Source organism: Thermothelomyces heterothallicus (assembly GCF_042370625.1).
Source record: "Thermothelomyces heterothallicus CBS 202.75 unplaced genomic scaffold P884_scaffold_18, whole genome shotgun sequence".
NCBI classification, from domain to species: domain Eukaryota; kingdom Fungi; phylum Ascomycota; class Sordariomycetes; order Sordariales; family Chaetomiaceae; genus Thermothelomyces; species Thermothelomyces heterothallicus.
Genome location: NW_027192579.1, coordinates 205,974 through 232,332, shown reverse-complemented (window position 1 = coordinate 232,332; position 26,359 = coordinate 205,974). Strand labels below are relative to the sequence as shown.

General features: G+C 57.5%; 11 protein-coding genes across 11 annotated transcripts in view; 3 read left to right on the top strand and 8 right to left on the bottom strand.

Moving 5' to 3' along the window:
• Nucleotides 1-541: 541 nt before the first annotated feature.
• P884DRAFT_246730 (BAR domain-containing protein) lies at nucleotides 542-2,690 on the bottom strand. The gene is made up of 3 exons (XM_069440474.1): nucleotides 2,410-2,690; nucleotides 1,029-2,322; nucleotides 542-800 (listed from the first exon to the last, which is right to left on the bottom strand). Exons 1-3 carry the CDS (start codon nucleotides 2,443-2,445, stop codon nucleotides 775-777), a joined length of 1,356 nt encoding a protein of 451 aa, XP_069295990.1. The 5' UTR covers nucleotides 2,446-2,690; the 3' UTR covers nucleotides 542-774.
• A 736-nt stretch (nucleotides 2,691-3,426) lies between these two features.
• P884DRAFT_286234 (pyridoxal phosphate-dependent transferase) lies at nucleotides 3,427-5,697 on the top strand. The gene is made up of 3 exons (XM_069443817.1): nucleotides 3,427-3,815; nucleotides 3,886-4,709; nucleotides 4,930-5,697. The coding sequence occupies exons 1-3, from the start codon at nucleotides 3,515-3,517 to the stop codon at nucleotides 5,350-5,352; spliced, it is 1,548 nt and encodes a 515-aa protein (XP_069295989.1). The 5' UTR covers nucleotides 3,427-3,514; the 3' UTR covers nucleotides 5,353-5,697.
• Nucleotides 5,698-7,582: 1,885 nt separating this feature from the next.
• P884DRAFT_278948 (uncharacterized protein) lies at nucleotides 7,583-9,711 on the bottom strand (the record flags this gene model as incomplete). The annotated part of the gene is made up of 4 exons (XM_069443244.1): nucleotides 7,583-7,709; nucleotides 7,899-8,669; nucleotides 8,883-9,489; nucleotides 9,579-9,711. 4 exons carry the CDS (start codon nucleotides 9,709-9,711, stop codon nucleotides 7,583-7,585), a joined length of 1,638 nt encoding a protein of 545 aa, XP_069295988.1.
• Nucleotides 9,712-10,148: 437 nt separating this feature from the next.
• On the bottom strand, nucleotides 10,149-10,545 carry P884DRAFT_42444 (uncharacterized protein). The gene has a single exon (XM_069445886.1). It carries the CDS (start codon nucleotides 10,416-10,418, stop codon nucleotides 10,209-10,211), a length of 210 nt encoding a protein of 69 aa, XP_069295987.1. The 5' UTR covers nucleotides 10,419-10,545; the 3' UTR covers nucleotides 10,149-10,208.
• Nucleotides 10,546-11,783: 1,238 nt separating this feature from the next.
• On the bottom strand, nucleotides 11,784-13,691 carry P884DRAFT_204659 (FAD dependent oxidoreductase-domain-containing protein; the record flags this gene model as incomplete). The annotated part of the gene is made up of 3 exons (XM_069438593.1): nucleotides 11,784-12,996; nucleotides 13,162-13,280; nucleotides 13,368-13,691. 3 exons carry the CDS (start codon nucleotides 13,689-13,691, stop codon nucleotides 11,784-11,786), a joined length of 1,656 nt encoding a protein of 551 aa, XP_069295986.1.
• A 778-nt stretch (nucleotides 13,692-14,469) lies between these two features.
• P884DRAFT_301210 (domain found in IF2B/IF5-domain-containing protein) lies at nucleotides 14,470-15,877 on the bottom strand (the record flags this gene model as incomplete). The annotated part of the gene is made up of 4 exons (XM_069444838.1): nucleotides 14,470-14,569; nucleotides 14,623-14,689; nucleotides 14,748-15,594; nucleotides 15,866-15,877. The coding sequence occupies 4 exons, from the start codon at nucleotides 15,875-15,877 to the stop codon at nucleotides 14,470-14,472; spliced, it is 1,026 nt and encodes a 341-aa protein (XP_069295985.1).
• A 601-nt stretch (nucleotides 15,878-16,478) lies between these two features.
• Nucleotides 16,479-16,922, top strand: P884DRAFT_301209 (uncharacterized protein; the record flags this gene model as incomplete). The annotated part of the gene is made up of 2 exons (XM_069444837.1): nucleotides 16,479-16,755; nucleotides 16,819-16,922. 2 exons carry the CDS (start codon nucleotides 16,479-16,481, stop codon nucleotides 16,920-16,922), a joined length of 381 nt encoding a protein of 126 aa, XP_069295984.1.
• A 214-nt stretch (nucleotides 16,923-17,136) lies between these two features.
• On the bottom strand, nucleotides 17,137-18,290 carry P884DRAFT_261724 (marvel domain-containing protein). Its single transcript, XM_069441587.1, has one exon. The coding sequence runs from the start codon at nucleotides 17,997-17,999 to the stop codon at nucleotides 17,490-17,492; it is 510 nt and encodes a 169-aa protein (XP_069295983.1). The 5' UTR covers nucleotides 18,000-18,290; the 3' UTR covers nucleotides 17,137-17,489.
• A 1,052-nt stretch (nucleotides 18,291-19,342) lies between these two features.
• On the bottom strand, nucleotides 19,343-21,736 carry P884DRAFT_205049 (peptide N-acetyl-beta-D-glucosaminyl asparaginase amidase A-domain-containing protein; the record flags this gene model as incomplete). The annotated part of the gene is made up of 4 exons (XM_069438618.1): nucleotides 19,343-20,802; nucleotides 20,861-20,989; nucleotides 21,050-21,166; nucleotides 21,256-21,736. The coding sequence occupies 4 exons, from the start codon at nucleotides 21,734-21,736 to the stop codon at nucleotides 19,343-19,345; spliced, it is 2,187 nt and encodes a 728-aa protein (XP_069295982.1).
• A 723-nt stretch (nucleotides 21,737-22,459) lies between these two features.
• Nucleotides 22,460-23,199, bottom strand: P884DRAFT_278944 (uncharacterized protein; the record flags this gene model as incomplete). Its single annotated transcript, XM_069443243.1, has 3 exons — nucleotides 22,460-22,605; nucleotides 22,665-22,853; nucleotides 22,908-23,199. The coding sequence occupies 3 exons, from the start codon at nucleotides 23,197-23,199 to the stop codon at nucleotides 22,460-22,462; spliced, it is 627 nt and encodes a 208-aa protein (XP_069295981.1).
• A 1,833-nt stretch (nucleotides 23,200-25,032) lies between these two features.
• Nucleotides 25,033-26,359, top strand: part of P884DRAFT_205094 (tryptophan RNA-binding attenuator protein-like domain-containing protein) — a gene marked incomplete at both ends in the record, with an annotated part of 1,796 nt that continues 469 nt past the window's right edge. The window contains 2 exons of the mRNA XM_069438623.1: nucleotides 25,033-25,750; nucleotides 25,841-26,190. Coding sequence (XP_069295980.1) covers nucleotides 25,033-25,750; nucleotides 25,841-26,190 — 1,068 coding nt within the window. The remainder of the gene's footprint in view (nucleotides 25,751-25,840; nucleotides 26,191-26,359) is intronic.

Sequence of the window (26,359 nt, the reverse complement as noted above, 5' to 3'; positions counted from 1 at the left end):
CCCACAACCCAAACACCCCAATCAGATAGTACCATTGCCGACCGGCATTTGAAAATAGCGCCCCGTATGTTCATGTTACCGACCTGCCAAAACCCCGCGCACACGCCATGTCTAGAGTCTAAACACCTCGGCGATATAACGGAGGCCAGTCATGTCCCCCATGTTCCCCTCCCCATAATCCATCCAGCCATCAGCGAGCCATCGCAGTAGCAGCACCACAGCCTTTTTCGAAGAGCCGCGTCCTCCCCTCCCCTACCCCCCCAAAGCACAGCACGCACGCATCGAAGCATACGGCCACGCCATCGCCTGCGGCCTCATTGCTAACCAGATCCCCCCGGCCGCGTGCGTGTTTGGGCCGATTAAAGCCGAAAAAAGGGAAGAACACAAAAACGGGTGACACGGGTGACACGGCGATCGCGCAGTGTCACGTCCTTTGTTCCCCCCGCTCAAGACATATACAGTATGCTTCACGCTCCAATGCATGCCCAGAATGTGACTTGCCCAAGGAAAAAGGGGAATAAATAATTAAAGAAAAAAAGAGGACAAAACCATTCATCACGACGCGAAGCGGCCGATTTCAACTCGGTGGAAGTGATCAATGGTTTTATCCCACTAGAACCGACACCCAAGAGCATTAGCCGGGACAACAACAACGACGACGACGACGACGACGACGACCCCGCTTTAGGAGCTGGCGCAGCCTGCCCACACTCCCTTGCCAATGCCCCAAGTCGGACAACCCAGCTCTGCCGAGCCCTCGCACATCGATATCGGCTATGCATTCAACCGGACGTAATTCCCTGCCCCACACACACGCGCGCGCGCGCGCACAGTCAGCCTCTGGAAATGCCCAACACAGAAACCCCCCTTCAAGAAGATCATCATCATCATCAACATCACACCAAGGCGAGGTTGGGCCGGAGGGTTTAAACTGAAAAGGGAAATGACAGGAGAGATAGATAGATCGATAGACACAAACACAGGCGAAGAACATTTTTCTTCAAAAAAAAAAAAAAAAAAAAACTCACCGGGAAATTGCCCCTCCTTGCCCCCGATCCTCCCTGTCCACCACTCGTTCTCGTTCCGCGTCCTCGAAACCACCTCGATGACGTCGCCCGCGCGGAAGCTGAGGTCGCCCTCCGCCTGCGCCGCGTAGTCGTACAGGGCCGTGACAGTCTCGACCTTGGGCGCGGCCGACAAGCCCCTGGGCTTGGGCGGCGGCGGCGGCGGCGGCTTGGACTTGGCCGCGGCGGCGGCGGCGAGCCCCGGCCCCGGCGAGTAGGGCGGCGGCGGGTTGCTGTCCGGGGAGGAGTAGGAGGAGGCGGCGGCGGCCGCCTGCCAGGACGGGCGGCGGTACGAGGCGGTCGGGGCCGGGGAGGCCGCGGTGGTGGTGGCCGGCTCAAGCTCGGGCGTGGACGGCGAGGCCGAAGGCGACCCCCCCGCCGTGAGCAGGCCGGGCGTCTTGGGACCCTCGAGGGCGCCCGGGCGCGGCGGCTTGGCGTACTTGGGCGGGCGCTTCTGGCCCGTCGTCCTGAAGCGGACGATGGTCAGGGCCTCGGCGCGCTCCTGGACGTCGCCGCGCTTCTTGTGGAAGGCGTCCTCGACGTCGAGGGTCAGGTCGAAGTAGCCAATGTCCATCCGCTGCATGCGCTCGTGGAGCGTGTAGAAGATGTTGAGCTGCATGTAGTAGAAGGACTGGAAGAGCGGCTGGATGAATTCGCGCTCGAGCGCAAACAGCCTCGGCAGCTCCTCCTTGAGCAGGTCGTTGTAGTAGTTGAAGTCCTGCGTCGACTGCTCCAGCTCGTTCTCGACCTTCCATATCGCCTTCTCGTCCTTGGCCGTCTTGTCCTTCTTCTCCTGCAGCTTCTTGAGCGCGGCGCGGTGGCGGTCGTAGTCGAGCTTCTTGTGCTCGCGCTTGGTCACCGTCTTGCGGATCACCTTGACCACGTCGAGCAGCTCGTTGGCCGGCTGGATCACCCGGCTCTCGATCATCTCGAGCTCCGGTGCCAGCGTCTCCTGCAGGTCCTTGACCACGGCCTCGTACTCCTCGCAGGCGCGGATGCCCTCCGGGTTCCCGTGCACCACGAGCGAGTCCGGGTCCGACATGCGGCCGCTGATCGGCTTGTATATCTCGGTCATGGCCTTGGAGAACTCGATCTGGTGCGCGAGCATGCCGTTGATGGCTTCGAAGTACTTGCGGCTCTCGTCGTGCAGCCGCTTCGTCTCGGTCTCGAGATCCTGGAACCGGCGCTCGGCATCGATGTAGACTGGGTCCTTGGTGTGCTCGCCAATGTTGAGTTTGACTTTGATTTGTTGGGGCGCCTGTCACGTCCCGCGATCCCACGGTCAGTCACCTCGAAACGGCCAATCTCTCTCCCTCGGCGCGAGGCAGCAGCAGGAACTACTTACGCGGGCCAACCCCTTCTGGAAACCCCGCAAACTCATCTCTTTCGGAAGGGGGGGGGGGACAATTCTGCTTTTATGAAGGCAAGATAATGCGGTTCGGTTGGCTGTATGGCCGTCGGGTCGCGTGGGGGGGTATATTAGGAACGTTGTCGGGATAGGGCTGTCGTGTGTGGATAGTTGTAGGGTACCGTTTTCGAAGGTTGCGCCTGATGCCCGTTCGGGGCGATGACGATGTTGTCGGGGCGGAGCCCGGCTTCAAGCTTTCCTTGGCTGACGGATGGGAAGGTGGCGCTGCCGGCCGTCAAAGACCGAATCTTGACCTCTGCCAAGCCTGCACCGCCAATGAAGTCGCTTCGTCCGGCAGCCGGATGCCGAGCCCGAGTGCCTGCGTTACTTGTGCAGATAGATAACTAGCCTAGTGTACGGATGTAGTGGAGATGTGCAGTCGATGTGCCTTACGTACCGGAGCTAAGAATACGCAGGTATTCTTATGCTTAGCACTGCGGGAGCGTGTGGTCGAGCCCACGTAGAATCAGAAATGGGCGCAAATTGATGCAGGTATGGAAGCTCTCGGTTCTCTCTCGGGTCGCTATCCTTTATATTACAGTGCATTGCAGTTAACGTTAATGTCAGTGAAATTTTGTCCAAGCTCGCTGGCGTCGTGACCAGCGCAAAGAATGCCCTAGAATCAACATGCTGATAACTCAAGTGTATGTAAGTAGTCCAACGCGAGCACTCATCGCGCCTGCAAACAGCACTGGCACTGATTGATAGTGCGCACTGCTAGCTGACTAGTCCATAATCCAGTGGTGTATTGTAACCCCCACCTTACAGAATCGGGCTCTTTCCTACAGTACGGATTCCAGGACCGGGAAATTGTGGGGCAGGCTGCTGAATGCAACCAATCAAAAGCACCGTAGTCACAAACTCAGGCGCCCATTGGCCAGGAGTTGGATGGCGATTCTCCGAGGCACGCCTCTCGTTCGCCGCGGAGGGCCTGCGGTGACAAAGCCCCGGACTCCGACTGTCCCGCATCGAGAGCTTTTGAACTTTTTCTCTCAGCATCCAACATCGTGGCGTCGCCAACCCCTGCTTCCTCAACGCTATCATGGCCAACATCGCGCCATCGGTCCTCAGGCAGGCATCGCGTCTGGCGTCGGGATCGTCTGTTTCTACCGCATCGCGACGTGGCATTCGGGTCTTGTCGAGGGCAGCGCCCGCGCCCGCGCCCGCGCCCGCGCCCGCGCGCGGCGCCTGCAGGAGGTGCTATGTGACCCAGAGCAAGTCCGACAATGCTCAGGTCCAAACAGACACGGCCATCCGGCTGGACCGGGCCGAGCTGGAAAAGGCGGGAGCTACCCTGGAAACAACCCAGAACGGGTCGACGACGCTCGTCAGCCCCATGGCTGGTATGAGACAGACACACTTGGCCCGCACAGCGCTCGGAGCTAGGTCGGAGCTAACATGATGTGTCGCCAGATGTCCTTAAACAGGCCGTCAAGATGGACGAAGGCCAGCGGCCCATCTATCTCGACATGCAGGCCACAACACCGGTAGATCCCCGCGTGCTGGACGCCATGTTGCCCTATTACACCGGCATCTTCGGCAATCCGCACTCCAGGACGCATGCTTACGGCTGGGAGAGCGAGCGTGCCGTCGAGCAGGCGAGGAGCCATGTAGCCAAGCTGATTGGCGCCGACCCCAAGGAGATCATCTTTACCAGCGGCGCCACCGAGAGTAACAACATGAGCATCAAGGGCGTGGCCAGGTTCTTTGGCCGCTCGGGCAAGAAGAAGCACATCGTCACCAGCCAGACGGAACACAAGTGCGTGCTCGACAGCTGCAGGAACCTGCAAGACGAAGGCTACGAGGTCACCTACCTGCCCGTCAACAGCAATGGACTGATCGATCTCGACAAGCTGAGGGCGGCCATCCGCCCGGACACGGCGCTCGTCAGCATCATGGCGGTGAACAACGAGATTGGTGTCATCCAGCCGCTGGCCGAGATTGGCAAGATCTGCCGTGAGCACAAGGTCTTCTTCCACACCGATGCGGCCCAGGCTGTCGGCAAGATCCCGCTGGATGTCAACGCCATGAACGTGGACCTGATGTCCATCTCGTCGCACAAGATCTACGGTCCCAAGGGGATAGGCGCGTGCTACGTCCGCCGGCGGCCGAGAGTCAGGCTGGAGCCCCTCATCAGCGGCGGTGGACAGGAGCGCGGCCTGCGCAGCGGCACGCTTGCTCCGGCTCTCGTTGTCGGGTTCGGTGAGGCGTGCCGCATTGCCGCGGAGGAGATGGAGGTACGTTTCGGTCAAGTTTCTTTTCTCCTGATACCAGTTTGATGCCCCTCTCATCATGATGAGTTGCTTCAAATACATGCATGGCTTTCTGAAGCCTCGTGAGACAGGCAATCTTGTTGAAAGACAGCACCTTCTCTGATCTTGCTCCCTTTCTCCTCCCTGTCACCCGCCTCTGGCGCATTTTTCCGTCCTGGCCCGGGCAGTCGCTGACTGTTCACAGTATGACCACAAGAGGATCAAGGCACTCTCGGATCGGCTACTCAAGGGCCTCCTGTCGATGGAGCACACCAACCAGAATGGTGACCCGAACCACTTCTACCCCGGTTGCGTGAACGTGTCTTTTGCCTACGTGGAGGGCGAGTCGCTCCTGATGGCGCTGAAGGACGTCGCCTTGTCGTCGGGCAGCGCGTGCACCTCGGCATCGCTCGAGCCCAGCTACGTGTTGCGGGCGCTGGGCAACAGCGACGAGAACGCGCACTCGAGCATCCGCTTTGGTATTGGCCGTTTCACGACCGAGGCCGAGATCGATTATGTCCTGAAGGCGGTCAAGGAGCGCGTCGGCTTCCTCCGCGAGCTCAGTCCCCTGTGGGAGCTTGTCCAGGAGGGCGTCGATCTCAACACGATTGAGTGGACTCAGCATTAGCATGGGATATCGCTTAGGGGAGTCCGTGCGGGAGGAAGCTGGCGGGACGGTCGCGGATTGATTTTTGGGCGCAACAAGACAAGAAATACGCGTGTTACATATTTTTTTATCGGGCAATGAGCCCGGCCGGTTCTGGGAACAAGCAAGGCAATCTGTATAATATCATGTACCTCTCTGTTGGTCGGCAGCAAGAATGATACCACAAGCCACGGCCGGTCTTGGCCTTGGCGGCTGATGCAGTGTGAAGGGCTAAGGATGTCACAAGAGCGTCTGGTACAGCCGGTTAGATTGCCCGGGATTTCGTCTGAATAGTGCCGCGTAATGCTGACAGACGCGAGGTACAAGTGATGCTTGCGGCTTACGGCTGTGCGTGCCTTCAGAATAGATGTAAAGATTTTTTGTTATGCGTAGCACTCCAGCACCACCATGATCAGACTTTCGGTCGAGTTTTAATTTATTGTATTTTTCCTTAGCTATGGGGTAACTTTTGGAAGTGCTTGCAAGAGAACAAGTAAGCTAAGAAGTTTGGGACCTTCGGGGTGTGTGTTTACTCTGTATGTGGTAGGTACCTTGGTATGTCTGTAGTCTGTGCTAGGACTTCAACTTTCCGTGACTTGGCAACTTCTGGGGGAAATGGACAGAAGCAGCTTTTACATGTGCGAGTTATGGGTATACTACCTTTCATCCCGAGTATGTCATAAATGCGCCGAGTTTTCTACGCTAAAGGATTAACCCTGTTCAGCTTGTGTGCTCCTGCCAGAAGAAGATGCGTGCGCACACCAATCCGGACCCAAATAGGGCTGAAGATTTGCGCAGCACCGCAGGAGTCGCTATGATTCAGTCCATGGTAGTCGCCGACGACGGTTATGTATGACTGAACGATCATCCCCGATCTGTTATCTGTTTCGAGCTCGAGTTTGGCAAAATGGGGAACGTTCTTTCCCGCCAGACCAACCTCAACGAGGCGACCCAGGTCCAACTTTGGACCCCTGACCTTCGGTAGATGGCTGGATAACGTCTGGGCGTCCACGTTCTAGACAGGACACGTCCCATTCTCGGGCACCGCGTTATTTTTTTTTTTATTTTCTATTCTTCTCTCTGTTTCAATTGGGTGGTGTTTTGCTTTTTTGTTCTTTAGGCGTTTGGATGGAGAGGCAGGATGCTGTGTCGCGCAGCTTGTTGTTTTGTTGATATCCATTTACCATACCGTTTCCTCGTTCCTTGAATTGCGGAGCGCCGATGTTGGTTCGGCGACCGAGTGGGGTCGCGACCGGTCCAGTCCCGTGGCCTTGGGGAGACGGAGAGTCCCGGTAGGGCTGCACGCGAAGGAAGCGGAGGGCATGGCGGCAAGGGCCTCAAGAGCCAGTGGGGGAGGGCGGAGGTGGTCGCCGACCTCATCTGGAGCCCTCCCCCCATCCCGGCGCCTAAAACAAAATGGAAGGCCCAGTGCGGGTCGAAAAATCGCAGTCATGTGGGTACTACGATGGCACGGTGTTCGCTCCTGAAACAAGCGCGGGTGTGGCTTTGACTTTTTCTGGGATCCGGCCCTTGCCCGCTCGCTCGGGGGTGCGGCATCAATTGTAAACATGGCGAAACACCGGTTCTCAGACAAATATTGGTTCTGAATGGCGGGAAATTGCCGCGATTCCTCGAGCTTTCTTCGCTCTGGCGGCCGGCACGGGGTGTGTTGGCCCTTACCAAGGACTGCATAGGTACGGCGCAGCTGATACTCCCTGCTTTAGGTTGATTCTTTGTGCATTGGCGTAAACGAGCTACTCGCAAATGCAACGAAGACGTCGTAGCTCCTGAGGGTCCAATGGGTAGCAGTGGAGGAGGCATGAGAATGCTGCTGCCAGCAATCCGTGCCGAAGAAACACCCTCGCCATAACGGAATAGAGCCGCGCTGGATCGCACCACACTGGATCTCACCGCGCCTCAACGGCCGCGCGCAGTGACCGCTAATGTCACTACTTCGTAGAGTAGCATGAAACATCGCAACTGCGCATTGCCGCACATCACTGGGACCTCAAAGAGAGGGGGGGGGGGGGGGAGGGGCGAGCAGTAGTCAAACAGGCTTTCAGTCCCTCCCCCTCTCCCCCTCTCCTTCACGGATGATTGAGGGAAGGGGGAGAGAGAGGAGAGGGGGAGGGGGGGAGAGTGCACTCAACTGCTGGGACCCAGCGTTGCAAGTTTGTTTTCTTCGCTCAGCGTTAGTTACGGCGCGGCCGCGCTAGTTATTGCCGTCGCCATATTCAGTGACGATCCATAGGCAAAATCGCTCCCATTCGACGGCCCATTGCTGCAGCCGAGCCGACCTGATCCCGGCCCCCACGCTAGCCGCGCGAACCTCGCGTCTCCTTGAGAACACGGTAATCTGTTAGCTGAAATGCCCCATGCCCCCGTGCGTCCAGTTGGAACGCTGGCTGTGCTCTTTAGGCAACCAGATTCTTTGCCTGCCTACTTGCCGAGCAAGCGACTGCTGAGCACAGCGGAGAGACAGTAGAGGAAGGAAGAAGGGGAGAGAGGGAGGTTTTGGTCGTACGTACCACGTCTCCGCGTCCTGATCCTCAAAGGCGGCCCAGCGGACGCTATTCTCGGCTAATGATCCTAACGTGGCGAGGTCGGCCATATCCCCGGCTAGCAATGCACGCAAAAAAATGTTGGTCATCCGCGATGCTCCATCACGTCCTTGTCCGAAGAGGATGCCGGAATCGTCGTCGCAGAGGGCGCAAGGCACACCATGCGCCAACAGCACCCAGAGAGGGTGAAGCCTGGACGCGCCGGCAGGCAGGGAGGGGCAGATCTCTACCAGTACTCGCCTGTCTCTGACGGCCTCGATGAGACGCGGGTGTTGAGGCAGAGCGAGGGCGTTTCCGATTCGCCGCGTCCCGAGGAGGAGGGCGTCGAAGAGGTTGCGCTCCGTGGCCACGTCGCCGTCGTCACCGGGAGATGCACCAGCGGTCAGGCAGAAGGGGATCTGCACGTCTTCTTGGGCGCACTGTTTTCGGAACCAGAACAGTTCGGGTAGCAAATCGGCGAGCGGCCTGCCCAGGTTCTCCAGGCCCGCGAGGTCATAGCCGGCCACCAGCTGCGGCCACAGAAGTTTGGTTGAAATGCAGTTGTCGGCGTCGTTGACGATCGTCCGGGACTCTTGGCTGCGCAGCGTCGACCACACGACGCGGAGGCCCCAGAATTGCCTCCCCGGGTTGGTAGACTGGAACTTGGCCACCTCTTCATCGATCGCTTGGAACATGCGGTCATAGTTTCGCTCCGGTGCCTCCGACCCTTCGCGGTAATAAGCCAATGGAAATGTAAGGCTATTCCATCAAAAACGTCAGCAAGCTCACCCTCTTCTGAGCCCAGCCCCTCTTTCTCTTTCCCTCCATGACACGGCCCTCAAGCCTGGATGTTGGCAGAATAAAGAGGAAAGAGGGTGGGAGAAAGGAGGGAAAGGAGAAGGAGGAGGGGGGGAGAGTAAGATCAGACATAGACAGGACGGGTTCGCAGGCCACGGCGGATCGTTTTCTCACCCCATTTCAAGCCAATAGACACCGTCCTCCACCATGTTGGTCATGACTCGTTGGAGGAACGTTCGCCAGATAGGTTCATAGTAAATCATGCCGCCGATGATCCCCCGGCCAGCAGTCGAACCCACCCCGCCCCTTCCGAGATGACAGTCCTGCATAGAAGTCCTGCATCTTCCCTTCAACCACTCCATGAATCCGGGCCTGCCGCCTTCGGGATACTCGTTCGCTGCCTTGGAAAGGGTGACGAAAGTGCCCGCCTTGTAGTCGGCGGCCCATATGGAACAGCAATCGGGATCTGCCTTGTCCCTAAAATGGATACCGAAGTCCGCCTCCCTCCTGGCATGCTGACCGGCGAGGCTCCCGACGGGGCACAAAATGCACATACCAGGCCTGTCCAAGGCGGCTGTCACGAGGTAGTCGACGTCGACGAGGGCATGGCAATGGGCACGGAGGAGGGCGCCCTTGGGCATGCGCTTCAGGATCTGCCGTAACCTGCTCGAATCGGCGGGCGCCGCGGCCGCCGGCAACCTCGAGTCTTCGCGTCGGATCCGGGACACTATCTCACATGCCTCCCTCGCGATGGGCGAGAGGCCCCGCCGAAAGGACGAGTCTGCGCTGCGGTGGTCAGTGGCCATATGGGCATTCACAAAGCAGGGTGGTGATGATTGTGGCCATCGGAGCGGGGGGAGGTGGCAGTACCGCTTCGGTCCTTTTGCTCTTGGGCTATCAGCGCGCAGCGGTTCTCGAGGTACTGCTGGATGACTGGGTCGGATGTCTTGGGAAGCTCGTGGGCGACAAGGTCGGCCCATTCTTCGTCGGTGAAGTGCTCCATCAGACTGGTCTTTGTGAACAAGCGAATGGAAATGAAGAAGAAAAAATCGAAATCCGGTCGATGCACTCCCCCAATCATGAAGACATCAGGTTTCCGGCTCTGTCGATGGCTTAAGCATGTCGGTCAGCTTGATGCAGAATGGGCGCATGCCCGTTCAGTCGGTCGGTGGTCGGTGGTCGTTCCGGCGTGCGAATGAACCCGGGTCTGCTGCCAAGTACCGAATATCGGGCGTGGTACTCCGTACAGCGGCCGCCTCAGCGCTGGACCCCGCCGATCGGATCCGAATTAGACAGCTGCAACTGCCGCTCCTTCCCTGAAATACCCGCTCCTAGAACCGACTGGGCTTTCCACCTCTTTCCATCCATTGCAGTCCTCATCATTTCAGGTTTACAGGTTGGTTGGTTTGCCTTTTCCGCTGTTTCGCCATTCACTTTTGATTCTCTGCCTTAGACACAATATGAGTCTGGTACGGCACCAAGCATTTCGAGCGAAGCGTCTTATGCTTCTTTAAGGTGCCAAGTCGTTATTCTGTTGCCCAAAGTTGCTCGCTGCACTTGCCACTTCGGCTCAGGCAACGACTTAAGACCCGCAATCCTTCGGGTTGAAGAAGGACCCAATTGATCACTCCTTGCGGGGCAGGCGACAGCAGTGGCCAGCCATAAACAGAAGAACCTTCTGAGTGCAAATAGACAGTCTCGTCTCCTCATCCTCTCAAGGGCTCATCTGCGCCGAGCCGAGTGGCTGCGGCTAAGCCCGCTGGTCCAGATAAACGAGAACGACCCAGAGAGCCCTGTCGATCAGGCACAGCACTGGGATCTGAAGCAGATCCCGCAGGGGCCGACGACGTAGAGCATCAGCTCCTCCTTCGCCGCCTACCATCATCGGTGCCATCAACACTGCAGACTCGGAAAGCTGGGAAGTTGTATGGCAGCAGCCCATCTCCATCGGCTGTGGTTTTGATTTAGAACATGTTGTGGCCGGATGAAAATTCGGATGTCCCCTCAACAGTGAAGAGACTCCAGGAAGGGGGGGGGAGGAGGTTTGTTCTCCCAGGGTGCACTAAAGAACGGACTTCTGGAGTAGCTCCCATGCAGAAAATGATATCCGCTGCCGTTGGTCGACCAGGGGTGTTGTCCATATTTGGTAGTGTACCTACTCGACCAGCTCTCAACACCAAGGACCCCTGATTCTGTGGTTGGGGTACTTCTGATGTGGTAGGCTCCATTTAGCTACCATCAAATCGATGCTACCCAGCTTTGATGTTGAATCGGAGGAAAGGACTCGTATGGGCTGTGTGTGCTTGAAAATCTCCTGCCGTTGGCTGTCATCGGCGATCGTCACCGCCCAAGATGTATGTACATACTGTAGGCAAGACGCTACAAGCTCGTTATTTTTTGCAAGGCAACATCAAGTGATCCCAGTAGATAAAAAATAAGAAAGGCACGGGAAGGGAGCTAAGGATTATGAAACTGGGAGCAGCTGGATTTGCTGCCTGTGTGGGGAGGCGATGGAGCAAGGGCGCATCGAAGGATTCAACTTGTCAGAAATGTCGCGGAGGGTTGCCATCCGGGGTTGATTAGGGAGTACATGCTACCGCATATTCGTCAACAATGAACATGTACAGGATGGCTTTCATGCGTGAGGCTCTTTCTGCCCTCTGCGATCAAGGAGTGCTGTCAGTCACTTTGAAGCTCGCCCCTAAAGCCTGTTTACTTGGCACAAGCGTTGAAATTGCACAAACACGTGAATTTGACGACCGCAAGATAGGGGAACGACGAAAGAGATCTAGAGGGGCTAGACCACCAAGCAGTAGTTTGTAGGGTAGATGTAAGTTATTTGTCTTTATACTCAGTCACCTACGTTTCCCGCCCAGAGAACGTGGGTGTTATAGGATGACATCTAGTTGGCGCGAGTTTACAAGTCCAACTCAACCCGTGACAAGCAAAATCACAAAGCTGTTTTCGGCAGGAAGATGGGAAGGTGGATAAAAAAAAAAAAGGGGGGGGGGGGGGGGGGGGGGGGGGGTTAGCCAGTGAGTGAGCGTCTAGCAGACAGACCTCCCGACTCGGCCCTCACTCCCCCTTTGCGCCAGTAGGCGGCGCTCTCGAGCCAGCGCCGAACAGAGTCGCAAAGTTGGTGGCCTCCCAACCCTGCGTCAACTGAGGAAGTCTTCTTGCCCTCTCCACCCGCTCTTCATCCAACACAAACTCTCTGGGTAGCCTCACCTTGCCGTCCTCCTCCTCCTCCTCCTCCTCCCGCGCCGCACTGTTTCCGTCCCCACTGGCCAACATCTGCCTCACCACCTCCCGCGCAGACAATGCAGCAGCTGGCATCCCGTGTCCCGTATACCCGGCGCAAATCCACAAGCCGCCCTCGGGTCCGCCGCCACCCAGGCTCTCAGGTACGGGCCCGACCCAGGCGTGACGGTCCCGGCTGTACCCCATGACGCCGGTCCACTCAAGCGACGCCTCCAGCTCCAACCCCCGGCTCTTCTTCCCTTCATCCTCCTCCTCCTCCTCGTCGTCGTCGGTGCCGGCTGTAGGCGACAGGTCCAGCGGCGGGCACAGCTCCCGCCGCAGGTACCTGGCCACCTCGGGCTCGACCTCATCGTCCCGCCACTCGCCCACGCCCAGGCCGCGCGCGAGCCGCCGCCCGCCGCCGTAGATCAGCTCGCCGCCGGTGGGCAGCGGCCGCTGCACGAGGTAGTCGTCGCGCGGCGCCGTGGAAGCAGAGCCCGGCCCCGGCTCCGGGTCGGCGGCGAAGACGTACGAGTGGGCCAGTTTCGCGGGGGGGTTGCCGGCGGACGGGTCCTGTCTGGGCGGTAGGAGAGCGCCGATCTGCCCTCGCACGGGCACGATCAAGTCCGAAAAGGCCGGGAGCAGGTGGGAGGTGTAGCCGTTCGTGGCGAGGAGCACCTGGCGGGCGGTGATCTTGCCGCGCGGCGTAGTGAGGGCCCAGCCGGGGCCCGACTCGACGCGAGAGAGGGAGGTGACCGGGGTGTTAGTTTGGAGGTTGAAGCTCGGGGCGGGGAATTTGGCGACGAGTCGCTCGAGCACGGTGGCAACGAGCTTATAGGGCCAGAGGGATGCCGCCTTTTTCTGGACGATGGCACCTTGGGCGGAGGGGACGCGGAGGGACGCCAGGGTTTCGGTGCCTCCTGAAGCTCGAACGACCTCAAGCTGAGCGGCTAGCTCGGGGTGGCTCTTCTTCAGATTCTCGGCATCCGCAGCCGCAAGCTCAAACATGTTCTCGGACAGGAAGGCGTGGACGCCGGTGAGACTCACCCTGTTCCAGTCAGCATTTCGTGTATGAACATGCGCATACAAGATCATCACCCCCTGAAGATCGGTCCAGACAGACTTTACTTTACAAGAAACCCGAAACCACATGGGACAGGAACGGAAGAAGTGGAGAGAGAGAAAATCGGGGAATGGAAAGGGGGAAACATACCAGTCACAATCCACGCCTTCCTCCCGCACGAATCTCTCCAGAAACTCAAACACCTCCAACTCAAACGCCGCAACGGCGGGTACGGAGCCGTATACTAACGGCTGACAGTGCCCTCCGTTCTGGCTCTTATTTGTCAGCTTCTCCGAGAGAGAGAGGGAGAACAGAAAAACAAGCAAAGAAATATGAATAGGGCATTGAAGACTCACCCTCCCTGTCGCGCCCGAACAAGCCTCCCTCGCCTCCAGCATGACCACGCTCAAGTCACCGCGTCCCCCGTCGGACGGCCGACCCTTCCCGTCGGGACCCTCCTTGAGGAACCACGCGGCGAACGCGCCCGTGATGCCGCTCCCCACTACCACGACGTCGGCCGTCTCGGGCAGGTCCGGCGTGCCCCGGTGCCCGAGCAGCGTCCGGGACGGCTCCCGCAGCCAGTAAGACTTTGACGGGTTGCGCGACGGGAGGCCCGCGGGCGCCACCGACAGCGTCCCGGTCTTGTCTGCTTCGGTAGAGCTGATCTTGCGAATCGTCATTTCTGCTTCTTGTTCCCTTCCCTATACTGTAACCTGCTTCTTTCTTTTCTTTTTGGCCTTTCTTCCTCCCTTTCGTTTCCTTGGCAAATGAGCGAGAAGAAGAATAAAGAAGAAAATAAATCGTCGATACGGATCGGTTGGGAATGGGTGGCCTGCGAGTGGGTAAGTCAGGTTCAGCACGGTCAGTGTCTTGAATGAGAGAAAGAGGGGAGAGGCTGATACGGATACAGCCACCCCAGTTAGTGGGTTGATTGATTCAGTATGGGGATGATGGAGCTCTGGAACACCCCACCTTGCCTCACAATCAGTACGGAATACGATCACATTCAACAGACAGCGCCAAATCAGCTCGAATGTAATGACCATTGACCGCTGGGTACTTGTTGCATTCCGATTGCCAATCTGGTCCGACGTTACAGTTTTGTCAAGACGTAGCAACTACCTGCTGCAATTTGTCCTTCTCCTGCTCAGTCACGCGCACCCAAGAAACAATGCTTTGCCTCCTTTTCCGCTCCCAGATGCTCACCATTGCGATGAATCTCATGCCCGGCCGTTCTGCAGCATACCAGATAACCGGTCTACCGTCCCAGATCCCAAATGAGCCCGTCGTCACATCGTCACGCGATCGTGTCCCAGGGCCTGCCACCGAGAACCAAGATTTTGCAAGAAAGGCTAAAATGACCCCAACAGTGCTGTGGAACCCACCCTCTAAAAAGAGCAGACAGGAGCCAGAAAAGTAACATCAAAAGAGAGGAAGGCCCATAAGCAGGGAGAGAATTTAGGCCTTCATCTTCTTTCTCTTTCCGACCTGGGCAGAGAAACCAGTCTTGATAGCCTGGACGGAACGACGAGAACCGCACGAGTTGCAGGTGATGAAGCTGGTCGGGGGTCAGCAGACTGTTCATCGTGCAAGGGGAGGGAATGCACATACTAGAGACGGTTCTCTCCCTTGGACAGTTCCGTGTTGGGAGACCGGCATGTCTTGCATGTCACGTATTCTGAATTCCTAGTTAGCGCATGCAGCAGCACAGAACTGACGGGGGGTCGGTCACATACCGATGATGTATGTGCGCAGCACGTTCTCAATCTGCTTTTGTTGGAACCTGCCCTTGATGACCAGCCGCCTGCTGCCGTCCACACTGCCGCTAGTACCCAACTCGGCAAACAAGTAGGCAGTGACATGCTCGTCCGCTCGCTTCATGCGCTTGCAGATCTCAGGCAGATTTGCAAAGATGGTCTTCTTGTTCCCTTCGCGGAGACACTGCGGCGGCGGGATCTTGTAGGAGCGTGTGCCGGTCGAGGCGTGATCGGGGTTCTTTTGCGCCAGAAGGGCAAAGAAGCGAGACAGCAGCGGATCATAGGCGATGGTCCGCGTCTCGTCGTGCGCCCAGATGCCCGTCCCCTTCTCCATGTCTCCCTCTTGCACACCCTCCTCAGCAGGGGCCTCGGCACCTTCGCCACCATCGAGATTGAGGGCCTCGAGCTTCTTGGCGAACTCGTCCTCCTCCTTGGGAACCTTCTTCTTCTTTTTCTTCTTCATCGACAGGTCGATCGCCTCCTCGCCGCCAGCCGCAGCGGCGCCGTCAGCGGCTTCGTCATCATCCTTCTTGACCTTCTTCTTCTTCTTCTTCATGAGCGAGAGATCGAGGCCATCCGGATTGGAGTCGGCAGCCGGAGCTGCACCATCTGCCGCACCGTCGGCCGGTGCTGAAGAGGCGTCAGTAAACGCCCCGAGCGCGGCGGTGAGAGGCGGCGTACGAGGTGTGTGCGACAAGGCCGTTTCTTTGGTCTCGTCGGTCGGTGTGGCAACCATGGTTACGCTGCCGTCGGCGTCTACTACCAGCTTCTCGTCTGTGAAAGCAACCGATTTGCGCGATGACGCTCGTCTTTGGAGCGTGGGTTCCTGTCTGAGTTAGTCCCTACGCTTTCTCGAGGTTTGTTGATTTAAAAAGGTCGTGTGTGGCGACCGACAATTAGGTGGGGAAATAACAAAATCCCTTGAAAGTTTCGGCCGTCGATTTTCTTGCCCCTTGGGGAAAAAAAGAAAAGAACCAAGTGAAACAGAAAGGATGGCCGCGGGGTGCTGCGACTTTGGAGGGGCAATAGCCGTGTTGCAAAAAGGAAGCGAGTCGTTTTGGTGAGGGGGAAAACTTGAGAGGTCAAATAAAACTTACTTCGGTGCTCATCTTCGGGCCACCCTGGTGCTTTCCAGGTCGCTCACTCCACTGCCTTCTGCGTGTCCCAAGCTGGCTGTATGTATATGTAGCAGTAGACTTTCACTTCTTCTGTAGAATCGGAAATTTAATCAGGGTCTTGGCACCTCTGTTTTCAGGGTTTTTTCCTGCTGCTTGCAGCGGTATTTTTCCAGTGTCAGGAGGAAGGTCGCTGCGGCCGACTGAGGTTGCCCGCCTTCCCTTCATCCACATGACGTTGGCCGTCTTCGTTGTGACTCAGTCCCACGATCACCTGACAAGTGGGTCGCCAAAAAGACAATGGCCACTCTTGGGCTGTCTGGCAGCTGCTGGCAGCTTCCGAGAAGCCACAGTGCCGTCTCGCATCGCAGCCACGGCGCGGGTAGCCGGATTCGGTGCACCTCCATCAAAGCAACTTCGTTCCGCCGATCGTCAGCGAGAGGAGCTCCGACCCGACCTCCGGCAGCTCCCCAATCGACCTGAAGCCGATGCCGGCGCCCGACTGAGTCTTTACAGTCTCGACCTTCAATTTCCATAATCGGTCGACTCCAACTCCTCCAATACCAGCGCGGCGCCTCCTCGCCAAAAACCCGCTATGTCAAGCACCTCCTCATCGGGAGGAATGAGGACCCCGTCCGCGTCCTCTTCTTTCGTCATCCCCGACGTACCACCATCGTCCTCCTCCGACCGCGACGATGACATTGACTCGCTCCCTTCCATCTCCAGCAGCATTCTCGATTCCGACTCCGAGACCGACTCTTCGGACGCGCAGCGGGAATGGGAGGCCAGTCTGGAGCAGTTGCAGCTCCTGCTAACCATGATTATCTTGCCCTTTGCGGGGAAGTTTCTTGGCCGGAAGTTCGCATACTGGAGTAGGTTGCTCACGGGTGCGCAAAAGGGGGTGGATCGTTCGCTGACTCGCATTTGTTCTCCAGGCTGGGCGAGGTACATGGAATGGATGCACAACGTCGAGATTCGGTGGACAAGCAAAAGCGCATTCAATGCTGCTGGGGCGGCCGAAGCTGCATCGCCATTATGACTGGGAGGTTTCACGGGCTGGGATGACGCCTGAGTATATACTGGTTAGAGACTGCTTTTGTACGGGCGGCGCACATTTGCCACGGCGTTACGGTTCTGGGTATGGTACGTTGGGAGCATCTTGTTCCAAGTTGAATCGATTGCTCGTCTCCTGGGCATTGAATATGCTCATGCCGACTACGCGTCAACCCGCCACGGGGCTTGTCTGGTGGAACATGGAACAGGGAGGTCGAAAAAAACAAGACAATAGTCCTCCCGGCTAACTACACTTATGGGGTATGCCCATGTTTTAAGAGAGAGCCTCCCCATGATCCTTATCCGTCCCTTACCGAGCCCAACAAGACAATTCCCCCATGAATATATGCCCATTAGAGAACACCTGACCCAATAGTACCCATGTCCCATCATCAAAGCCATAAGAAATCATAATCCGGCCATTCACATACCTGGTTTCAATCCCTGTCCATTAATCATTTCCGTCGAGTATCCAAGTCCATACACCCTGTGGCCAGACGCCAGACGCTAGACAAGCCCTGGCATCTCAGCAGACATCGAGGTGCCGCAAGCCTCATACCCTGACCTGGGACATGGTCGGTCCGGACCTCATGCTCCCGCCGCCGCGGCGGAAACTGAGGAAGCTCAGCACCAGCGCGGCCGCAAAGGTGGCGAAGAGGAACCACATAAAGGCTGTCGACGCCTGGATCTCGCGGCAACGCTTCTCGTCGTTGTGGCTGCCGTACGCGATCCAGCTGGCCGCATGCCCCTGGGTGCGGGAGCAGTTGACGGCCCCGAGTTTGGCGGCAAGCACGATGGCGTCGATGAATGTGAAGAGCGTGGCGAAGCCGTCGGCGGCGAGGATGACGAGGACCGGCAGCACGATGCGTTCGAATAGGCCCGCTGCGAGGCCCAGCAGCGCCGCCACCCACGAGAGGGCGATGACGAACATGGAGAAGTTGATGGCTGCCGTTGCGGAGCTGGCTGCGTGCTCGTTGCTCGCGATCACGTTACCGATCAGGCCGGTGAGGATGATGATGAAGAGGAGCTGAACCGCTCGGAGGAGGAGCTGTATCTTTTGCATGATGACGGTTCTTGTCTGTGATTTATTGAAGACAGCCGGAGTGGGTGAGCCGACGACGACAACGACAACGACAACGACGACTGTGTATCTATAGTTGCCGGGGAGCGGGGGGCGGGGGGGCCGTGAATCTGCTTCGGGGTAACCGAGGCTTTCACAGGATGGCTCAGAAGGCTTGCGTTTGACTGGAGAGGCTGTATTGGAGGCCAACTAAAGCTAAAACGGACTCCCGCTGGTTATCGTATTGTATTGGTGAAGTGGGTGAAGGTTGCTCTTTTGTGGAGGAGTCAAGTGCAAATTTGGGCAGGGGAAGAGCTATAATATGAGGCGGGGTCTGACTGGTTTTTGCACTATGACATGGTGTGTTTTCACTCGTGGGAGTACTATGTAGTTACACCGAGTCGTTTACTAAGATGGTTGGCAAGGGAGCAGCATCATGGGAAGGCACAAAAAAAAGCGGGTCTATGACGGCAAGCGTGGGGCAGGTGCGTTCGACCTTCTCTGCCTGCAGGGTCCGATTGGCCCGACATGCAACTGCCGCCGTCTTTAACCGCTGGATCATTCTGATTCCACAAGCCTGCGCTGATGCATTCAATCCAAACTAGTGTTCATACGTACATAGCGAAGGATTCTGAGCCACCTGCTCTACACTAAGGAGGAAGGAGGATGGGTTGACCAGTTGCAGGCGGCACACGCCAAGTTTTCTCGATCGCCCGATGCGCTCGCTACGTGCTCCCTGGGGCTAGACCTATCGTTGATCTGCGCGGCCCTGGTCTCCAAACGATTTCCCGACCCCACACAGGGCGGCCCCACTCTTGGCCCGGCAACGATCGTGCATGAATGGTGCGAAGTGCCGCGCAACGCCTCAATGTGAAACATCGTTTCCAGAGCTACCAAACGAACATAATCCATACATACAACACTACAGAGTTTTCTTGGGGCAACTGTGTATGAGTACATACGTATCAATGGTTGGTGGCTCTGAACCAGTCCGAGGCCGGACAACTGGCGGCGTTTGCTCGAGCCGACGGGTACAGAGGACGGAATAATCCGGTTCATTGCAAGACAGGCAACTCCAGGTGGAATGAGGTCATCAATGAGCTGACAGTTCCCAAACGGGTGACTACCTATTTACACGAGTCATGGCGGTTCTAGATGTATACTTGCGTGTATGCCACAGACCACAGACCACCACAGCCGATATTAACAGTGGAGTGAACTTAATGAGTCCAACGAGACATCACTAGAACGTTTGATAAGCTATAACCTCTTCATTCCGTCGATCAACGGCCATAGACTGCTTCGATTCAGACGAAACATCAATCTCCAACCTACAGTCCATCCTTCTAAGCATACTGCATAGCAGCAGCATTCACAAGAACTTTTTGCTGCCCTTCACCCTCACCACCACTGCCACTACTCACCGCCTTCCCGTCCAATCTCCTCAAATCTCCTACCACAGTCCCGTTGACAGCTTCCACCTCCCTATAGTAGAGCTCTAATCCCTTTCCGCGTCGGTCCTCCGGGCTTTCGACATCGCCGCCAGTTCCTGGTTTCGCACCGGTGCCGGAGCCACCATCCTCCACCTCCTCTTCCTCCAGACCGAACCAGAACCACTGCTTCGCCTCCCCCCACCCGGTGCTCGATCTCCCGTCCCCGGTCTGCCGGAACTCGGCCGTGCCCACCTTGGTCGTCTCGACCCGGCTCGTCGACCCCTTGCCAGCGTACCGCTGAAACGCCTCCAGCCCCGTGGGGAAGACGCTCGCGCCGGACACGGACACGCTCTTGCCATGGCTGAGGTACGCCGAGATGGAGAGGTTGCCCTGGGGGGAGACCGAGTAGGTCGAGTTGCAGAGGATCGGGTAGCGGTAGGTGGCGCGGTAGCGGACGGACGGGGAGGCGGTCCTGAGGGTGTCGGAGCCCGAGATGAGGAGGTCGTTGAACTGCGTGTAGCCGAAGGCGGAAACGTGGCCCTTGTTGGTGTAGGTGAGGGACTGGGTCCACGAGGCGGTGTTGGAGGTGATGCGCAGGGAGCGGCGCACCGAGGTGGTGTAGGTGAGCGTCTCGTTGGCCTCGGTTGTGCCGTTGATGAGGGAACTGGTGACGGAGCGGCTGGTGGAGATGGCCGGGGCCGGTTGCATGATGATGGGGATCTCACCGCGGGTGATGGAAGAGGGGTCCGGGTCGAGCCAGAGGAAGAGCTTGCCGGTCACGTACCAGCTTTCGTTGACCGTGTCGGTGAGCGTGGCTGCGGTGTGGCTGGTGTTGTTGAGACCGGCGACGCGGATGGTAAAGGTATGCTCCTTGCCGTCGCAGAGCAGGCCGAGGAACGGGCTGATGTCGATCTCGTGTTCGCGGAGATCGAAAGCGTGGATGCCCACGATGGGCCGATGCAGCGAGGGGACGACTCCGCCGGTGAATATGACTGGAAAGGGCCACTGAACGCCAGCTAGACGGCCGTCAATGAGCACCTGGACCTCGCGGAAAGGGCTCAGACCCGGAAGCTCGCCCGCGGTGGCGCTGAAGGTGTCAACGTCCGTCTGCAGGACGTTGCTCCACCAAAATTCTTCACTTGCTTGGCCGTTAGCCGAGACTGAGAATACGGCTCGGCGGATGTTTCGAGGGAGGGTGATGGTGTTAGTGGCGTTCTCGGTGGGCAAAATGAAGCGGCTGATCGAGTTGTTGGCCCCGCGGTGAGCCGATATTGGGATGATCAGGTCACTCGGCGGTGCCTGGTCGGCCTTGATATCGCGATTGTAGAAAATGGCCGTCAAGGTGGTGTTGAAGATCCCGGTGTACTTGTCATCTTTACGGGTGAGTCTTGAGTGGCCCTTGGTGGAAACAGACTCGGGCTGTGAACGTACCAATTAGGTTGCCGAGATCAAAGATGATCTTTTGAGGTGATTTCCAGAAGTAAAGGTATTGGGTCATATCCTTAAGGTATATCCAGCTGATCCCAGGCGGCGCAGTGGGTTCAGCTGTCGATGTTCTCCCTGTAATTTAACTGTCAGCACAATCAGCCCGTCCACGGCGTTGATCTTCGCGCTACTCACAAACTTCCGTATCACCAAAGTACATGATGGCAAGGCGGTCAAATTGCCGGCCCTCACTCACGACGCTGAAATTAAGCACCACTCGATTGAACTCGCAATCGGGCGGAGTGTATTCCCCTAAAGCCAGGCGCGCACGAACATTAGACCCATATACAAGCTCACAAAACTGCCGCCCCATCACAAGGGCAGAGGGTGGCTTAGCTTACCCACGAAGGGCGCATCGTAGCTCCAGGCAAAGTCATGGCGCATCAGCAGGACGGTGCACAACTCGGGCGAATAATCCGTCACATTGCGGGTAGATCCGTCGCTCTCAGCGGGACCATCCGGCATCAAGACCGGCTGGGCAACCTCAAAGGTCTTGAGGACGGTTGGGTGGGGTGTTGCGGACGACGTGGTCGCAGTGGTGGGCTCCCAGGCCTTCCTACCTGGTAACCGGTTGTAGCCTGGTTGTGATCCGGGCGCGGAATGAGAACGGGAGGTCCGCGATGCGCCATAGCTGGAGAAGAGCGAAGTCGCCGCGGAGCATCGGCGGGATGCCACAGCGATTGAAAAGATGGAAAGGGTGCCGAGGAGGAGTGCCAACCAATGGAAGCCCCGCCGCCTTGGAGTATTCTCTTTAAAGGGCTGCGAGACATAGGTGCCCTCGGCCGAGGCGATGGCGCGCTTCTCCAGGCCGAAAGAGGCCATGGTTGATCGAGGGCGTGGCGGCCCGGCCTCAGGTTGAAAGTCAACCAGCGGTGGAGTTGCGACCAAGAGGTCCCATGGAAGGAGCCGTCTACGGGATCAGCGGGCAAGTGCCGCAGTCGAGGATGCGTAGGTTGTCGGCCATTGAATTGCTAGGGTGCACTAGCCCATGCTCATTTGATGATTGATACTACACCGGACGGGATGGAGGGGTGGTGCTGCCGATGTGCGCCCATCCAAGATGCTGCGTTCTCATGCATCCGGATTCATTGCCAGTCTCGGCTGTTAGTTTATCCATGCAACCGAGACGGGGATTCTCCGAACTCGGGTAGCGCGGGGCAGAAAACACTCGCAGGAATCTACCATTTTAGTCAGGTGCCTACCTGCCTTATCATCACGTACCTGGTTGAGGTGGAGCAAAACCCAGCCTACCCGCGGCCCGATGTACTAAACCTCGGGCGAGAAAGAGCAAGTCTATTGCTTAACTTCCTTTTGTGTACAGGGAAATACTCGATACGGATTTCTACTTACTACAAGGTGATGTTACAGTCTATGAAGAGATGCTCCATTTGAATATGCAGCCATCAACCGCCCAACACCGCCACCCCAAATGCAAGCCTTCGCCCTCACCTTTCAAAAACGCGAATGGAGGGGGGTATCCCATACCAATGCATGTATGTGTATGGGCCATTTACAAGGATATGCGCACACGGAAGCTTCCATGCTTCACCGCTTGGCCTTCTTGCCGATCTGCCATCCCCACGAGCGCAGTATCTTGACCACCTTGGGGGTAATAGCAGCCGTTAGAGGAACGCGGACGAAGATGAAGCTTTTGTGAATGGCGTATGCAAGCGCAAGCTGCGTGGCCAGGCCTAGGAGAGAAGAGGTCAGCCGCGGCACACCCCAACGACGACATCCGGCCAGAACTCACTAGCTCCCTCCTGCCTGGTCCTCTGCTCAGCCTCAGCAACACCGTGGCCGATGACCTCGACTTCGTCCACACCGCCGGTCCGTTGTCGCTTTAACTCCCTCGCCGCTTGGCGGTATTCGCGCCACCAATTCTGAACCCGTTCAGGGATGACCTTCTGAACGCTGCGAATCACGATGTCCTCGACATGGGCTATCACGCCAAGTCAGCTCTTGCCGGTGTGCTCCACCGTGCGAGCATACTCACCGATCTTCTCGGTGCCCACGGTCCGGACCAGCAAGAAGCAGAAGGGAAAGTCCAGCACGGAAAGCGCAAGGTATACCCCAACCGCAGACCAGCCGTACTCCCTCGACAGCTTCTTCAGTCTGGCACTCAGCGACAGTGGTTCTTCAGGCACCGCCTCCCCACGCTTCTGGGAGGAATCCGCTCGCCGTGGCCTTGTAGAATGAAATGGGCGTCTCGGCTTGGGGAATGGCGCCCTTGTGAGTGCGAGCCTGGGTCGCGCGCCGGCAGGTCTTGCTGTGCGGAGCTGCGACATCAACGCCCTCTGGTGCCAAGGTACAGCGAGCGACCCCGCAGAAGCCCTAGTTGTCCATATTCTTTCCCCAACAGCAGTCCTTATGATATTCCCATTCCCGCGGGCAGCGATCCCTCCTACGAGAGCATCAAACGCTCCTACTGCGGTTCGTAGCATCGCCATCGGTGTTCTGTCGGCCCAGATCGACGATCTCTACCCTCCGGCAACGACAAAGCTCTAGCGCCCGCCGGGCGGGGAGTGTTCGGGTCTTCGAGAGCAATGCTTTGCACGCCGCGTTCTTGAAGCCAGCACAGCCCGGGCAAGCCGAATGTGTTGCCGGGTTAGCAGGACTTGTCTTTCCCTCGACAGCTGGCTATTCTTGCACTGAATAAGACGGGTTTCGACGCTAGAACAACCAAAGGGTTGCCTGGGGGGGGCGGTGTTCGGGCGATTTCAATATTGATTGCTGGTTTGTGGTGAGCTGGGTGCGATTTACGCTAGGAATAAATTTTATGACGTCCCCAGCTCCCGAATCTCCGTACTGCACCGGCCGTGATGCACCTCTTCCGGCAGGCAGCTCTTTTGTGGAGAGCTCCAGCTCATCCACCATTGGACAGCCTGAATCCCTCGGAGAAACGCCCGGTCCGGAAAGCATCGGCCTCCCGACCCACCTCAGGTCGATCAAAAGTCCGTTGGTCCACCAAGCAAGCATCGCCCGTTCCCAGCTTTCATGGATCTCCTCTGTCGTGTGTGCAGGTCGGTCTTGGTTTCCTTGCGCCCCGTTTCGTAGTTCGTAGACCACGTAGTGTAGTTATCTGCATATTTCCGCAGCCCTTTCTGAGTCGCCCACAACAAATCATTATTCACGAATTGGCAGGGGCCAGATTTGAACGACGCCGAAGAAGGAAAGTTTCGGTAGAGGTACATACAGTCATCCGGCACGTACCTTACAGTAGTACATACCCGATCTGATTCCTCCGTACGAGTAACCCAAGTTAGTCCCCTTTGGGCGTCCTCCGTTGAGCTACTGGAACACTACAATCACTACAGATTACTGTATTCCGTAGTGTGAGATGTCTGCAATTCGCGTGCGGCCAGCCAATCGCCGACTTGATTTACCACCCGCTCCTCCTCCCAGTTAAGCGCCCTTGTCCACCATCTCGGCGCGTGTCTGCGTGGACGACGGAGCTCGCTGATTGGGTCGCCAGGGCAGTCAGCTCTCAATTTAGCTATGATCGATGCGACCTGAGGAGGGGATACCAAGTCCCTTGCTTGTGTGCTCAGCCCCAAAAAGCGCCGCGGGGCGTTCAGCAAAGCTCCCATCCTCGACTCAATTCCTTTATGATTGAGCCTTTCCGCCGGTGTTTTTTTTTTTTCTTTTTCTTTTTTTCAAATCTGATTCCCGCCCCCCTCGACCATCCCAGCAATCGTTGTCACCTCTCAGTTGAGACGGGGCCGGGACTCCGAGCGAGGGGTAAGTGGTTAGTTAGACAGCTATCCTGAGTGCGGGGTGCGGGCGACTTATTAGCGTTCTCCAACATCTCGGCTGACAGCCGCGAAGAAGAGGGAGAAAACAGGTGGAGAAGAACACCATCGCGTCAGCAGAGTCGAGCTTTTTTTGAAGAGCGCAACATGTCGGGCTACTATCCTCGTGAGTGGTAATTTCCGAGTTTTGGGCCATTGGCCGCAAACTGACCCAGTCTATTAGTACCTCCCGGAGCTGGCGGCGCTGCCCCTGGAGGTATGTATGCCCCGGACAGGCACGACCTTCAATGAGGTGTATAGCATCACCGTGGAAAGACGCTGACAAGGAAACATGGACAACTAGGCCAACAAAGCTACCCTCCCCCTCCCATGTCGGCACCACCCACGCAGACGCACTTTTCGTATCCCCCTCCCCCAGGCAACGGGCAGGGCTCGGTCAATTACCCCCCTCCGCCTCAAGCCGGCCCAGCTCCCACTCCGCCGTCAGGGACGTCCTCACCTTCATACCCGCCTCCCCCAACGCCGCCGCAGCAGCAGCGGCAGCAACAGCAGCAACATTATCCGCCCCCTCCTCAGCAGCAGCAGCAACAGCAGCAATATGGCCCCTCATCTCCCCAGCAGCAGCAGCAGTATCCTCCCCCGCCGCAGCAGCAGCAACAGCAGCAGTATGCGCCCTCGCCCCAGGCGTCGCCCTCTTCCATGCAGCACGGTGCTTTGCCCCAGCACTTGCGGACTCCCTCCACCGTGTCGCAAGGTTCGCCGAACCAGCCGCAATTTGCGCCGCCTCCTTCATACCCTGTGCAGGATGACAAAGGCACGTATCCGCCCGAGAAGACCCAGCACCTGCAGCAGCCACAGCCGCAGCTGCAACCGCAATTGCAACCGCAATTGCAACCGCAACTGCAGCCCCAGGCCCCCATCATCGATCCGACCGGTACTCCTGCCGCCGGCCACTTCGTCGGCGCAAGTACGATAGTCGACGACGTGGGCACCTTCAACGGAGGCAGCTACCGCATTAGCCACCGCGACTGCAACTCAATCCTGACCATCCAGCTGGCCATCGGATGCCCCATCGAAGCGAGGCCAGGTATGTCGTCTCTTCCCCAACCACCCTGCCCCTACCCATCATCACGTCTTCATCATCGCGCCTGTTTGACACCCGAGGCTCCCAACTCAGGCGCCATGATCGCCATGTCTCCCTCCATCGTTCTCAAGGGCAGCGTCAAGTTCAGCGTGAAGAAACTCGTGGCCGGCGGCGACATGGGCAGCTCCACCTACACGGGACCCGGCGAGCTGTTGCTGGGGCCGCCCATGCTGGGCGACATCACCAGCCTGCGGCTGACGGGACAGGAGTCGTGGTCGGTCAGCCACGACGGCTTCCTCGCGTGCACGCAAAACGTCGTCAAGGACTACAAACGCCAAGGCCTGGGCAAGGCCATGTTTAGCGGCGAGGGCTTGTGGGTGTACAAGATCTCGGGCACGGGGCTGCTCTGGTTGACGAGCTTCGGCGCCATTATCCGCAAGGATGTGAGTCTCTTGCCTCTCCTCTTACATCTTGCTTTTCTTTTCTTTTCTTTTTCTTTTTCTTTTCTTTTCTTTTTCTTTTCTTTTCTTTTCTTTTCTTTTCTTTTCTTTTCTTTTCTTTTCTTTTCTTTTCTTTTCTTTTCTTTTCTTTTCTTTTCTTTTCTTTTCTTTT

Bases quoted from the DNA above. Each gene is read 5' to 3' on its own strand.
- P884DRAFT_246730 (XM_069440474.1), bottom strand. From the start codon at position 2,445: ATGAGTTTGCGGGGTTTCCAGAAGGGGTTGGCCCGC. The intron at 2,323-2,409 runs GTAAGTAGTTCC...GGGACGTGACAG, and splicing joins TCCAGAAGGGGTTGGCCCGC to GCGCCCCAACAAATCAAAGT. The intron at 801-1,028 runs GTGAGTTTTTTT...TGTGTGGGGCAG, and splicing joins CAAGGAGGGGCAATTTCCCG to GGAATTACGTCCGGTTGAAT.
- P884DRAFT_286234 (XM_069443817.1), top strand. From the start codon at position 3,515: ATGGCCAACATCGCGCCATCGGTCCTCAGGCAGGCATCGCGTCTGGCG. The intron at 3,816-3,885 runs GTATGAGACAGA...ATGTGTCGCCAG, and splicing joins GCTCGTCAGCCCCATGGCTG to ATGTCCTTAAACAGGCCGTC. The intron at 4,710-4,929 runs GTACGTTTCGGT...GACTGTTCACAG, and splicing joins TTGCCGCGGAGGAGATGGAG to TATGACCACAAGAGGATCAA.
- P884DRAFT_42444 (XM_069445886.1), bottom strand. From the start codon at position 10,418: ATGAGGAGACGAGACTGTCTATTTGCACTCAGAAGGTTCTTCTGTTTA.
- P884DRAFT_261724 (XM_069441587.1), bottom strand. From the start codon at position 17,999: ATGCAAAAGATACAGCTCCTCCTCCGAGCGGTTCAGCTCCTCTTCATC.